The sequence below is a fragment of the Plasmodium chabaudi genome (assembly GCF_900002335.3).
Source record: "Plasmodium chabaudi chabaudi strain AS genome assembly, chromosome: 10".
NCBI lineage: Eukaryota > Apicomplexa > Aconoidasida > Haemosporida > Plasmodiidae > Plasmodium > Plasmodium chabaudi.
The window spans coordinates 1,574,310-1,589,028 of NC_030110.2; the positions used below are offsets into that span (position 1 = coordinate 1,574,310).

Sequence of the window (14,719 nt, forward strand, 5' to 3'; positions counted from 1 at the left end):
AGGCACATAACATTTTTAAATTTTATAGTTTTGAGACATAAATAAATTATATTTTAAAATAGTTAAAAAATATAATATATGTATATTAATAAAATTTCATATCATATTTGGTTCAAATAATTATAAATAATATGATAGATATAATTCGAGTTATTATTATATACATATAATATAACAAAATATGTTATTAATAACTAATATTGAAATGTTATTTTATTGTGGAAACTTCATATAATTAAATATTAACATGAATTTTATCTAAAAGGCATATAACAATAATTTTTTTGAACTAATAATATTTATATTATGTTATCATATGTATAAAGATTCATAAATTTATCTTTTAAATATATTATACTTTAAAACAATGGAATACAGAAACTTTATACATTGTTATAAAATATTCCTCTTGAGTCATTAATTGCTCATTGTAGTATACAATTCTATATCATCAATAATAATAATAATGGATTAGTATACTACTAAATACGAAAAATATACTATGTTTATTTGATACATTACATGGATATAAATTCATTATATATATTATTAAAGCTGTGATACAATTAAAATTCTATGCATACAATATCAAATGAAATATTATAGCATTTATTTAAGTAATCTTTAATGTGGTAATATTAGAATCAACATTGTAAAGCAAGATAACATTAATTTTATTAATGATTTTATAGGGTTCATTAAAAATACAGTTATATTATTATAGAAATAAATATAATATTATTACAAACAATGCAATATATAATATATGTTTAGGTTATAAGTATAAATGTGCACTTAAAATGGTAACCCATGTTAGATTGCGTCTCAAATTAATTTATCATTCCAACCAAAGTATGAATACAATTTTAAAATTAGATTGTGCGGAAACAATTATATTTATTTGCTTTAATGTTTAAGATATCTTTTTTAATCATTTATATATTAAATAGATAATAAGAATGAAAAGAATAATATACAGTATATATATACTAACTATTACCCCAAAGCTAATTTATACCCATGATTTTGTAAGTGTAATAGCTCAATTAACCTAATTTATATATTATGACTTTTTAATTTTAAAAAATAAATAAGATATGCACTAAAAATTATTCATTAATTACATTTATATGTAAAGAAATGTTAGTGCATAAGCAAAGTTATTACATATTCTAAAGTGAATAATTAATTAAGATAAGTAAACGTATTATATGCTATTTATTTAGAAAATGGAATAATATTAAATTTAAACATAAATGCGTTTTTGATTTATTAGAAATAATATAAAAATTTGTAATATTCCATATTGAATGATAACGTACATCAATACATGGCATTCAAATAATGAGATACAAATACATTTTAAACATTTATAGTAATAATACATTTCCAATTCTTTATATTTTTATAATAATATAAAATTGGTGATATTTTTACTATAAATCTAGATAATGCATAGTTCTCTATATGCAAGCGTATAATAATTAGGATACATGTTTTATTTAAACTCATTGAAAGGTTAAACAAAATTATACAAGGAAGATGGTCCGAATATTATTAATAATAGCGATATTTCGTATATGATAAAAATGTTTCAAAAAAATCACAAAATAAGGATACTTATCTGAATTGCAATAAAAGTTAATATAAATTTTATTTCATTATATTATTGTATATTATTTTAAATTATTATTATTGAGAATAATATTAACATTCCGTTTAACTACTGACAATTTCAAATAGAAAAGCATGTAATTGTATATATTATTTTGGTATAGTATATAAGTTTTATATAAAAATGATATTATGACAATCTACAGTTTAAAAACAAAATTCCATTGCACTGGACCCCAATGGAGTGGTAAATAACTTTATTTTAAAATAAAACATGCCTATCCCTTATTTTATTGTTTTTGATTTGTCTACAAATCATATTAAATTTTATTTCAATCATTTTTTCATTAGTACACATTTTTATTAATTTTTATAAATATTTTCTTAGTGTGAGTCATTTCTTGTAGCTGATCAGTTTTTTAATGGTGAAAACACTGATTTGGAGAGAATTAACGAAGAATCAGGATTCTATGAATATTGTCCTCGAAATAAACCATGCCAAAATAATATGCAAGGTATTGTTGCTTTGAGCACGTATTTATTTATGCAATTAAATGCATATAATAATAACGAACATGGTGAATATTTTTTGATGTGGCTAAGCGATAAATTATTTAAGATACACACCAAAGACAAAAAAAAAGGCAAATCAAAAAATTACTTTAAATGAGGCTTACAACAAATACTTAAAGAAACATATTCATATTTTTGAATATTGGAATCTTTTAGGTAATATAAATGGTTTGAAAGAAGCTAATCTTAGGCACATGAACGAATTTTATAAGTTACTTAATCATATATATAAAACAATTGCATATCATAAATTTAATTATACCAAATCTACGAATCTTCTTCAGAATTCTACCAATAGTTTTAATCAATATATGCTCCTTTATCAAAATGTTTCTGAATGTGATTCATATCTTCATTTATTGGATAATTTTAAAAAAAATATGATAAATTTAGAACTATTATTAAGAATTCTGATTCAAAATTAGAAAGTTCTCTTCAAACACTTACAACGATAGAAAATACCGATTCATATTTTGTGGAAGGTTTTAAAAATTTCGACTTCAGTGATCGAAAGTGTCAATCAAAATATGATGATAGCATACTCGAAAAATGGGAGAAAACCAAAGCTCGAAGGAAGCAAAAAGATAATGAATCCAATGAGGGTAATATTAAACAAAATAGTCAACCACAAAGTTCAGTGGCCCAAACACCAAGTCCCCCGGTGGAAACAGGAACATCATCAAGCATACCTGATAATGGATCTGACACATTAGAAAGTAAAGATAAAGTAGTAGGCGATGCCCAAAACAAATCAAACCCTAAAGGAAGTGAACAAACTGATCCAGGGAGTGACACAGGAAATAAAACGAATCTTCAAAGCAATCCAAGCAGCCATACCCCAATTTCAGGTACTAATCAAGGAGGTGGATCAGGAGATGGATTTATTGGCCCACAAAATGATAGGCTCAGGGGATGGGTCGGTTGGTGGACAAGATACCATAGATAGTGTTTCAGGAATACCAGATTTATCCGTTACTTCAAGCACACGAGATATTCCAACAACATCACCTTTTGGAATGAATTTAAATGTTGCAACATATTTAGTTAATGCTATCGCTTCTTTTGAAACAATTAAGAAAAGAATTGCAGAGGCAACCGATACTATTAAGAATTTATATAGTACATCTTTGAGTAATTTAGAAACTGCCTACGATAAATCTAGTAGTTTTTTAAAAGACATTATTGATAATATAAGTAGTCAACCTGAAAAGGCAGGGACCTCTGCTAAATCGGGTAATAATCAATATGGATCAAAAGATACAGGGGATGGATTACCCACATTTAATGGCACATCAAAGTCTCAAAAAGATTTACCTCAAGCTTCATCAGGAACGTCACACATTTCATTACCGCCACAAAATCCTAAGGAGCAAACTAACACATCGCAATTGTTTCAGGACCCATTTGGAAACAGAAATTTTAATCAAACCGATCAAGTAGGATCTCAAAAATCATTAACAAGCCCAGTAATTAAACCGGAAAATTCTGTAACCAAAGTAAAAGGAAGTGAAACAACAGGAATAGGTGATATATATGTATTCAAAGAATACAAACAAATTGGAATTTCAATTATTGTTCTTTTAATACCCATTACTTTAGCTATTGCGTACAAGGTAAATAAAAAGAAAATTGTATGCATACAATTTTTAAAATATTTCTTCACTATACAATAATATATATTTTTCATAATTTTATGTTAGTATTTGTCATTTGGTTGGGGAAAGGAATTGAAGAGAAAAAAAAACATGAAAAAGGTTATAAACTCAATTGGAGGAAAAAGATCGATGCAAATAATTATAAAATCCGTTGATACGAAAAAAATGACAAATCCGGTTATAAACCCCGTTAGTGGAAAAAAAAAATCATTATTAAATATGTACAAACTTACGCGGGCCGATCATGTACCGTTTATTAATTTATTTTTTTGTTAATTTTTTTTCTTTATAAAACAAAACAAGACACTATAAAGTGATAAATTTAATTAACTTATATTTAAAGTCGAATTTAAAAAATTTATAAATTTAAAGGATACTAAATAGTAAATTTGTTTATTAATATAAAGAAGTATTGTATATATATGGTACATGTCAAGAGTTTGTTTCTTATTTTATAATATAACATAAAATAAATTTTCTATATGATGAAATTTTCTATTTAACTGAATTATAATATTTCTTTGTCTTTAATTATTATTTATAAAAGTCAAAATATTGTATTGTTTAAATACAAAAGGTGCCTTAACATCTGCTAAATGAGTACGGGAAAATAAAGCGTTTCTTATTAAGTGTACGTCATTTTTCGATTTGGGGAAAAAATAAATTAGCATCCCTTTTAATATATTGATTATATGCGTATTATTTTTACAATTTAATATGTAATTTGATTATTCGTTTGGATTTAATTTGAAAATATGTATATTTAATACAATTTTAATCACAATCATATATTTGATGCTGGTACTATGGATATATTTTTAAATATAATTGTTGCTACCAATCTATGAAAAAAAAATTTACAAAAAATGGTAAATAAAATATAAAATATTATTAAGTAATATTTAAAATTGGAGGAATACAACAATAAAATATAATAAATAAAAAACCATTTAAGTGTAAATAACAACGATACTTTGTTAATGTTTTCATTATATGTTTGCATTTATTCATATATAAAATATATATGTAACTAATATTTTATTATTTTAATTGATACTTATTAGTTTGTTCGTACGCAAACAATAATATAAAAATATAAATTTATAAAATATTAAAACCGTATCATTATATATATCAATATATTATAAATTATATTAAAAGATTATTTGTATAACAAAATTCCAAAAAACAAATTATAGGGAAAATTATTATACATATATATTTTTTATAATTAAAATGTTAAAAATGAGGTACTTTTTTGAGAAAAATTAATATTTATTTGAAAAAAATCCTGTATTTATATCCATAAATACTTTTAATGAATATGACAAGTTTATTACAACGGTCACATAAATTAATTCTATAAAAAATGCAAAAAATTAATAAATATGAAGTTATCATTATTATTCCATTTATTTAATGAATAAAGTTAAAAATGAGAACCAGGATTTTAGAATATGCTTTTTTTTCAATTATTATTTGTTTTTTTGAATATAACAAAAATGTAAGTTGCACATTATTTTCTTTTATTATTAATAATGTTTTATTATCGTTTTCGTATATACTTGTTTTGCATTAATTTTAAATTATTATTTCATGTATTGTTAAGTTAAAGAAGCAATTAAAATTAGTATATATATGTTAATAATATTTCATTTCTTTGCAGGAATTATACTGTGTAAATGAAAGAAGCAAATACTTTGAAAGGAATATAATAAATTTTAGAAATAATAGGATATTAGCAGACTTAGACAAACAATTCGATTTAAATAATTTTTATGAATCAACTTGGAGTCTTGCAAATCAATTTAGTGACTACATTGATGACAAGGAAATAACAAATCTTCGAAATGCTATAGATTCACATGTAAAGAAGCATGAAGAAAAGAATGCATTACCCAATTTAAATAATGTAGATAATAAAACGAAAAAGCTAATTCATGAACTTCGAAAAGAATTAGAAGAAGTAAAAAAAGAGCTTTATAATAAAAGGAATGGCGAATTAGAAATACAACCGATAGAAAATAAAAGAATAATAAAAAAGGATGGAAATATTTTGGAGATCAAATGTGACCATTTTAAATATGAATATAATGAAATTATATCAAATAATAATTATGAGGAATTAAAAAATAATCGAAAGTTAAAAAAAGCAGAAAAAAAACTCATCATGGGGGGGTTGTCACTTATAGGATCCTTTTTCGCGATAGCAGCATCGGGACAGGTGTATCTACTATTATTACTTGCACCTTCCTTGGTTTTAATATTTAAGAGCTGGCGAAAAATCAATAAATATCGCTATAATTTATAAAAAATATCAAAATAACCACTCTTTATTATTATGTTTTATTATAATTGTTTAAATGATTAAAAATAATATATTTAATATTTTATAGCATAAAATTTACACTTTTTGCATTCTATAGAATAATGAAATTTGATTTAATTGTTTGCTTTGTTGTTATATACTTTTTAATTTAATATATAATCATATTATATAATTAAATTATCTTTGTTTAGTGCTTGTTAACAACTTATTTGTCCTTATTTCTATCCATATATATGATATATTAATGGATTTTTAATTTGGTCATTTTTAGTTAATATTTATAATTATATTTTGTAATTATTTTAATAAACTTAATTTAAACACATTTTTAATAAAATTATAAGCTATATTGGTGATTTGGGGTTCATGCTTCAGAGTTTATGTGTAAATATTTTAAATTTATTGATTGGTATATAAGTCCCAAAATAAATACAATTTGTAATAAATAGATTGTTAATAAAAGATTCATATTTGCATTTATGGAAAATATTTTGACTTATTTACATTATTGTGTATATTTTGTGAAAGAATATTCCGAAAATAATTAATAGTTGAAATAAGATTGACATATTTTCTATAATCATAATATTTATTATTTGTATGCGTATATATAAAATGCATAACTGTGCATTTTTAATGTATATAATGTCTTACGACGTATTTTTATGTTTGTTTTATTATTGATAATTTTACATAAAATATTTGTATCAAGAACTATTTAAAAAACAAAGTGGTGTTACATAACAATAATTTAAAATAAGAATAACCCATGAATGTGGGTTTATTTTATTAATATAAGTATCAAAATTAAAAAAAAATTATTTGGAAATGCATTTATTCCTTTTCAAAAAGATCCCTTATTTTGACGATATCTAAAATTTTGTTGTATATACCCCTCCTAATTGCAGCACTTGGGATAATCCAATGAACATTTGCATCGACCTGAGAAAAAAATTAAAAAATTAATAAATATGTAAAATCTTCATTTTTATTGTGAATGAATAGATATATTATAAATATGCACATTTATATAGAAAGTATGTATTTTTTATAATGGCGAAATAAAACTATGTTACTAAAATTTTTATATTGCTTACAGAGATGATATATGTCATTTTAACGTAGTCAAGTTCCTTTTCAATGAGAAATCCTACTAAGTTAATATACGTTTTGGATAATTTTCCATTTCGAATATCTTCTTCAGTATCGATTTCAGGCTTGAATGAGTTTGCACTTTCTACGATAGGATTTATATAATTTTTAGTGTTTTTAGGATCCTGGACTTTTATATCTGATGAAACCAAAATTAATGCAGTTTGGTCTTCTGATAACTATAAATTAATAAAAAGTATATTTCATAAATTAGGATATAATCATATAAAAAAAAGTATATCTAGAAGGATGAATGGAAAAAAATTTTCTTACTTCAAATTTTTTGGCTAATGCATGATAATATCCATGCCATGATCTAAAATAAGTACTATGACGTTGTTCTATAATCCCGAATTTTTTATTGTATATTCGAGCAATGCTTCCTAAAAAAAATTATAATTTTGTATACATGCAAATTAAAACATGATTAAATAGCAGATTGAGCATTGATAATAACAAGACAAAAAATACATCATAAATATAGATAGACACATTAAATAAATTAATTATATACCTTTAATAAATGAATCATCGAAGTTCTTTCCGCCATTGGGATCACATAACATGTTTATTATATCATTATACTAATAATAACAAAAAAAAACATATTTATATATTAACAATTATATTTTTTTATTTTAAAATGATTTCATGAATTAAAAAATATTGCTTGCTAATTCATACACTATCGGGGTTGGGGATTATAAGATCAAGCTTTCCAATGTCAATACCGTTAAAACTTTTAAAATATATAATTGCTCCTTCATCTTCCTCAGAATATAAATAGTAATCATCTGTATCTTTGGCATGGTATTGTAGATGAGCTAAAGCTTCGGCCGCAACATCTTCTGCTTGTTTAATTTCTTCAGGGTCGGTACATAATAGATGTTCAGCTTCTTCAGAATCGGTAGATAATAGTTGTTCAATTTCTTCAATGCCGACAGATAATAGTTGTTTACTTTCTTCATTTGAACTACAAGTGGAGAAGGTGATATATTTTTAAATTTTATTTACATTTTTAATTTAAAAAAATCGATATTTATAAGTTCTTTTTATTTCTCAATTGTTATAAATATCGGCATTAATACAAATATATATATAATATTCTCATACTAAACAGCATATACATATTTATATTCGATATAGATATATATGTTGCAATTATTTTCTTACGAATTGGTGCTTGGGACGTTTTCGTTTGCAGATGCTATATTTTGGATATATCCTGCGACATTTAAAAGCGCTAAAGCAACCTTAATATATCCTTTATTCATTTTTTGGCATGATAAGTAAAATATTAATATATTTTTTAGAAATTGTAAATTAACAAGTATAAATGATGTATAAGTATGTTAAATCGAAGCAAAAAATTTTTTAAAACAATTCTAAAATTTAATATTTATTTAAAAAAATATATATAATTTTTTAAATTTATTTATTTCATCCGTTTATCATATTTATGAATCTATTTTTTTAAATATTATTGTATACTAATAAATAAACATAAAATTTAGTGAAGTGTCTTGTGGCCTATATATTATTAATTAATTTTTGTCTCTTTATATGTTAACTATTTAATTATTGATATTGAAATTTATATAATAATATTACAATTATATTTATAATTATATATGTAAACATAATATATTATAATATATAAAATTTAAAGTAAATGAATTTTTTGAAAAAATTAAAAAAAAATTTGTTTTGATTTAAACCGTTGCATATAAGTGAACAATAAATATTGCAGCTTTAATAAATATTATACATTTCAAAATATAGTTTTATTTATATATAAAATTATTATTATGCTACATTATAGGTACCCAAACTTTTTATTTTTATATCTCATAACTTAAAAATAAAACTGAAATATATTCATTTGAGTATTGTATGGGAATTTTGCGCATGCATAGAAAGAACGCATATTATATGACACCACCATTCATTTACCTGATAGAAATCTGATAATGTAAATATAAAGACAGGATAATAGTATAAAAAATATATATTGTTTTAATGTAACACGTGGCTATGTTTGATCTAATATACACAAACAACTATATTAATGAGTAAATTGCCATGCTAGAAATACAAATTGTAATAATTATTATATAAAAATAGTTGTTTTGTTGTTTCTTTCTATTTGTTTTGACTATAAAAAATATTTTTACAATTTTAAATGTTAAAGGAGTTTATTTTAAGATGAGTGTTACATTATATTTATATGCATTCCCCATTGTCACAGCGATCATTTCTAATGTTTCATACAATAATTTGATAAAATTTATATTATGAGAATCAAGCAATATGGATTTTTTATCATTTTTAATACAAATTTTACTAAATAGGATTTTTTAGCAAAATTCTTAATCTTATAAAAATTTTTTATTGGTAGTAATATTTACACCCATGTTTTTTTATAAATTAATACAAATTATAAATACCTTTTTAATAGTAAAACTAAGTATATATAAAACTAAAAAAATACAAATAAATAATATATAAACATAAAATAATGAAACATAAAGTTGTGAAATCAAGAAATATATATATGCATACATAAAATTAATTTATTTTTTAATTATAATATTTTTGATACCAATGTGTTCATGCTTTATGGGTTATGATTTCGTTCACTGAGTTTGCGTTTTGAGTTAGGGTTCGGAGTATATTGTAATTTAATTTTTGATAATTTTATCATATTTGTGTCTATAAATGTTGATTAAATATATTTATCATCCCGTATGTTTAATCTCGAGATGATGTCTAGATATGCATCCAAAAGGTGCATACCCATTAATATGAAATGGTCACATAACATATATTTCCATAATGTACGATATATATAATTGCGTGTTAATATTGATTTAATATGATCAAAATAAAGTGTATATATTGTATATATTAATATAAATATTGGCTATATAGAACTTTCTAACCCATAGCTATATTGAATTATGTATATCGTAATATCTATTCATTTCTTTATTTAATGAAACATTTTATTTAGTAAATTTATTATTTGTACCATATTTATTTTAATTTAAATCGTATTCTGATAACCTAACTGTAGCAATAACATAAAATATAATGTCATAGTTATAATATGTTTCATTTGGAATAATTGTCTAAACTATAATATGCCTTTACGTTAATATATACATGCTTCATATTAATTAAGCATAATACTATATATAATAATTATTCATAAGATATAGATTCATAAAATATCGATCGAGATTCGGCAATGCAACGATATCTATAAAGGATGTTTTATGCATCTAACATTTTTAACAATACAATAAAAATATGCATAGTGATAATAAATTACATTATAAATATATGTATACTATACTTTTCATTTTCGATTACATTTAGTATCATTTTATTCTAACGTTTTAAATTCAAATAATAGAAATAATTCTATATATTTTAATTTATTTTCTATAAAGATACAATATTAGATTAATCACTATTAAATTTTTAACTTCATAGTTTTAAGGATATATAAATTCTGAAATGTATAAATATAGTATAATTAGAATAGTTAAAATGACCAAATATAATTATATTCAAAGGTTTTATTTACATTTTGTTCTAATCATTCTTCTAATGATTAAAAAAAATTAAGTATATAAAATTGCCGTTATTATTACAATATAAACATATATAAATAGCAAACTATTGTATCAATAGCAAGGTACTAAATATGTTAAATCATGGAAGCATAAACAATTCCACATTAATGTATAGTATATAAAAAGGTATGTAATAATTAATTTACTTTGATTAATAATATTTTTATTAGGTTATTATATGTATACAAGCTTATAAATTTATATTTAAAATATAGTGTTTTTGCAATATGATATATACGTTCTAAAATATTTGATTTAAAACTAAGAATCACGGAAATGTTATACATTGATTTCAAATATTTCTATTTAATGCATTAATTATTCCGTTGTATTATACAGGGATATATTAACAACATAATGACAGTAATAATAATAGATAAAGTATTAAATACGAACATATATATTATTTTATTTTATTCGAAGGCATAGATATACAGTAGTTATATATATTATTAAACTTGTAATAAGACTAACATTGGATGAGCAAAACATCAAATGAAATATTACAATTTTGGCTTAGTATTTTTTTAATAGGTTCATATTCAAATTAACGCTTCAAGCAAAATAATAATTCGATAATGCTCGTTAAAAATATAGTTTTTCATTATAGAAACAAATATAGTTTATTATAAAATATGTGCTATAATATTACTCATTAAAATGCATTTGTATATAGATTATATCAGGACATTCAAAAGGTGTTGTACATTATAAAACGTATTTTAATATATCAATTAAAATCTAAAAACATACTATAAACATATCTATTTATAGCCTAAAAAACTATAAATATCAGTATGAAACAATAACCATAATAAAATATTTTTCATAAAATATAATAGTCACCTTTGCAGTGTTCATGAAATGAAATATTCATAAGTGTATTCTTATGTTAAATGATGTGAACAAATTATATACAAAACAAAATTTCTTATGATGAAAAAGTGGTGCTTTGCTACGATAATTTAAACTGTATATTATCCCCAAATTTAAATATATTTTATTAATATAAATATTCCAATATTAAACTGTTAAAAGTTATTATGTTGGCTATATTTTTATTCATTAAAGAATTTTATTATTTTGTTTATTGGAACTATCATACGGTTTGTTATACATTTTTCACATCTTCTTTCATACGGATTCTTTGGGCATGGTCTATAACGATAATCCTATGAAAAATACAAAAAATGGATAATGCATAGATGAATATTTCAACTTGGCGAAAACGAATATAATATATTATGCATATGTACATTTATACAGAAATTATATATTTTTGATGAATGATGAAATATAACTATTATATTATTAAAGTTTTTATATTGATTACATATTCGACATAGGTAACACCAACATGATCGCTTCTTCTTTTAACAATAAATCCGAACTCATTAATAAACTTTTTGTTTAATACTATCTTTCTAGCAATATTATCCCAATAAATACTATTTTTGGACAAGGATTTACCCTTTTTGTCTTTTTTTTTTCCTTTTTTTTTATCGCCACTGATGTCGTCATATATATCTATCGTTGTTTTTGCAATCATTGTTATATCTTCTGATGCCTACAAATTGAATAAATATATATTTGAATTAATCGTGCGTAATAACATGAAAAATACGATATATATCGAGACGAAGGGAAAAAATATCTCCTTACTTCAACTGTTGCAGATAAGCTAAAACTATATGTATTGAACGGTGTGTTGTCGTTTTGGTAAGATCGTTGTATCATCTTTAAATTTGGATAGTATTCACGGATAACTTTTCCTAAAAATCAAATTATAATTTTATATAAATGAAAATTAAAATATTATGGTTTAACAAAACAAAAAAATAGTAGCATAAGGTATTGAAAAATGACACAAGAAATATAACATAAAAAATGATAACCAAATATTAAATCGTTTAATTAACTATTTTTTATATACCTTTACTATCACTGGAACCGAAACTATATAAATCCTTGGATTCACATAACATGTTTATTATATCAGCATACTAATGATAACAAAAAAATATATATGATGAATATAATAATTATATTTTTTTACTCAAGCTTAATTTTGCAACATAAAAAAATATGTTTGCTATCTATACCTTATCTGGGTTGGGGAGTATAATATGAAATCTTGCAGCATCTTGATCTTCATATTTCGTAAAGGCTATATGTGATATTCTGTTTAAATAATACCGACTGTAGGCATTATTAAAATTAGCATTGTATTTTAAGCGATATATAACTTCGTCCATAATTTCTGTTGCTTTTTCAGTTTCGTCAGCTTCAGAGTACTCTAATAATTTTTCGTTTTTAGTTTCTTCAGGATCAGGGGGCGCTACCAAATCTTCATTTTCATGATTTTCATTCGAACTACTATTGATCAAAGTGAAATCATTTTTAATTTGTAAAAAAAAGCATAAATATACTTATAAGATGGTACATTGTATAATATGTATATAATATTTTCATAATGACGCATATAATGTATATTTATTTTATATATGTTGTCTATTTTCTTACGCAATATTTTTTGTAGAAACACTATTTGAATCATTCACATCTGAAACAGACTCACTCGCAAGGGTTCTATTGCTCACATATACAAGAAAACTTAAAAAAACAAAAACAATTTTAATGTATCCTTTATTCATTTTTGATAAATCAAATATTACAAATATATTGGATTTTTTAAAAATTAAAAATTCGGAAAGTTGCGAAAGTATAATTAAAATTGAAATAAAATACTATCCAACCAAATTATAAAAAACAAATATTTATTTTTAAAAAATACAAATTATTATTTAAACGAAAAAATATATGCTTTTATCAAATTTATAAGTTTAATATATTTTTTATTTAATTAATTAAATAACAAGACGACGTCAATTACAGAAACTTTAATAAATAATGAATGTCAAAATGTTATGATTCATAATTTAATTAATATTATGATATTTAAAAATAAATAACATTAATTATATTATACAAATGATATTTTTAATATATAGCATTATGAATACATAGGTTTTATATTTTTATAGTTGATTAAACTCAATTTAAAATAAAAATATAAAAGTATATATTGTTTTAATATAATTATATATACTTACATTAATAATTATATTAAAATAATTATTTTACTATTTTTTTCCATTTGTTTTACAAAATTTCTTTGATAATGCATAATTTTTAATATAAAACATGCCTATTTATTTTTAAATACAAAAACAATTAATTTAATATTAGAAATGGAGTTAATTATATATGTTACCAATACTAATATAATAACAATATTTTATACCTCATCATAACAATAATATGATAAAATTTATATTGTGAGAATCAAATATCCTGTGATTTTTTATCACTTTTAATATAAATTTTACTAAATATAATTTTTTTATCAAAATTGTTAATTTTATAAAAATTATTTATTGGTAGCAATATTGGCCCCCATGTTTTTTATAAATTAATACAAATTATAAATTCTCTTTTAATAGTAAAACAAAATACATATATAATTAAAAAAATACAAATAAAATATAAAAATAAAATAATGAAACATAAAGTTGTAAAGTATAGAAAAATATATATAATTAGTTTTTTTTTAATTTTAATATTCTTGATGTCAAGGTCTTCATGGGTTATGGGTCAGGGTTCTGTACTATGGGTTATAGTTTTGTTTACTGAACCTGTGTTTTGAGTTAGGGTTCATGATATATTGTAATTTAACTTTTTATAATTTAATAATA

At 22.0% G+C, this 14,719-nt stretch overlaps 4 protein-coding genes across 4 annotated transcripts; 2 read left to right on the forward strand and 2 right to left on the reverse strand.

Moving 5' to 3' along the window:
* Nucleotides 1–2,774: 2,774 nt before the first annotated feature.
* Nucleotides 2,775–4,118, forward strand: PCHAS_1041100 (CIR protein; the record flags this gene model as incomplete). The annotated part of the gene is made up of 3 exons (XM_016798483.1): nucleotides 2,775–2,789; nucleotides 2,922–3,800; nucleotides 3,888–4,118. The coding sequence occupies 3 exons, from the start codon at nucleotides 2,775–2,777 to the stop codon at nucleotides 4,116–4,118; spliced, it is 1,125 nt and encodes a 374-aa protein (XP_016655684.1).
* A 1,159-nt stretch (nucleotides 4,119–5,277) lies between these two features.
* Nucleotides 5,278–6,153, forward strand: PCHAS_1041200 (fam-b protein; the record flags this gene model as incomplete). The annotated part of the gene is made up of 2 exons (XM_735599.2): nucleotides 5,278–5,346; nucleotides 5,509–6,153. The coding sequence occupies 2 exons, from the start codon at nucleotides 5,278–5,280 to the stop codon at nucleotides 6,151–6,153; spliced, it is 714 nt and encodes a 237-aa protein (XP_740692.2).
* An 852-nt stretch (nucleotides 6,154–7,005) lies between these two features.
* PCHAS_1041300 (fam-a protein) lies at nucleotides 7,006–8,597 on the reverse strand (the record flags this gene model as incomplete). Its single annotated transcript, XM_016798484.1, has 6 exons — nucleotides 7,006–7,113; nucleotides 7,269–7,502; nucleotides 7,597–7,706; nucleotides 7,838–7,907; nucleotides 8,008–8,296; nucleotides 8,497–8,597. The coding sequence occupies 6 exons, from the start codon at nucleotides 8,595–8,597 to the stop codon at nucleotides 7,006–7,008; spliced, it is 912 nt and encodes a 303-aa protein (XP_016655685.1).
* A 3,425-nt stretch (nucleotides 8,598–12,022) lies between these two features.
* Nucleotides 12,023–13,618, reverse strand: PCHAS_1041400 (fam-a protein; the record flags this gene model as incomplete). The annotated part of the gene is made up of 6 exons (XM_016798485.1): nucleotides 12,023–12,136; nucleotides 12,298–12,531; nucleotides 12,627–12,736; nucleotides 12,898–12,967; nucleotides 13,067–13,340; nucleotides 13,488–13,618. The coding sequence occupies 6 exons, from the start codon at nucleotides 13,616–13,618 to the stop codon at nucleotides 12,023–12,025; spliced, it is 933 nt and encodes a 310-aa protein (XP_016655686.1).
* Between the last annotated feature and the right edge of the window lie 1,101 nt (nucleotides 13,619–14,719).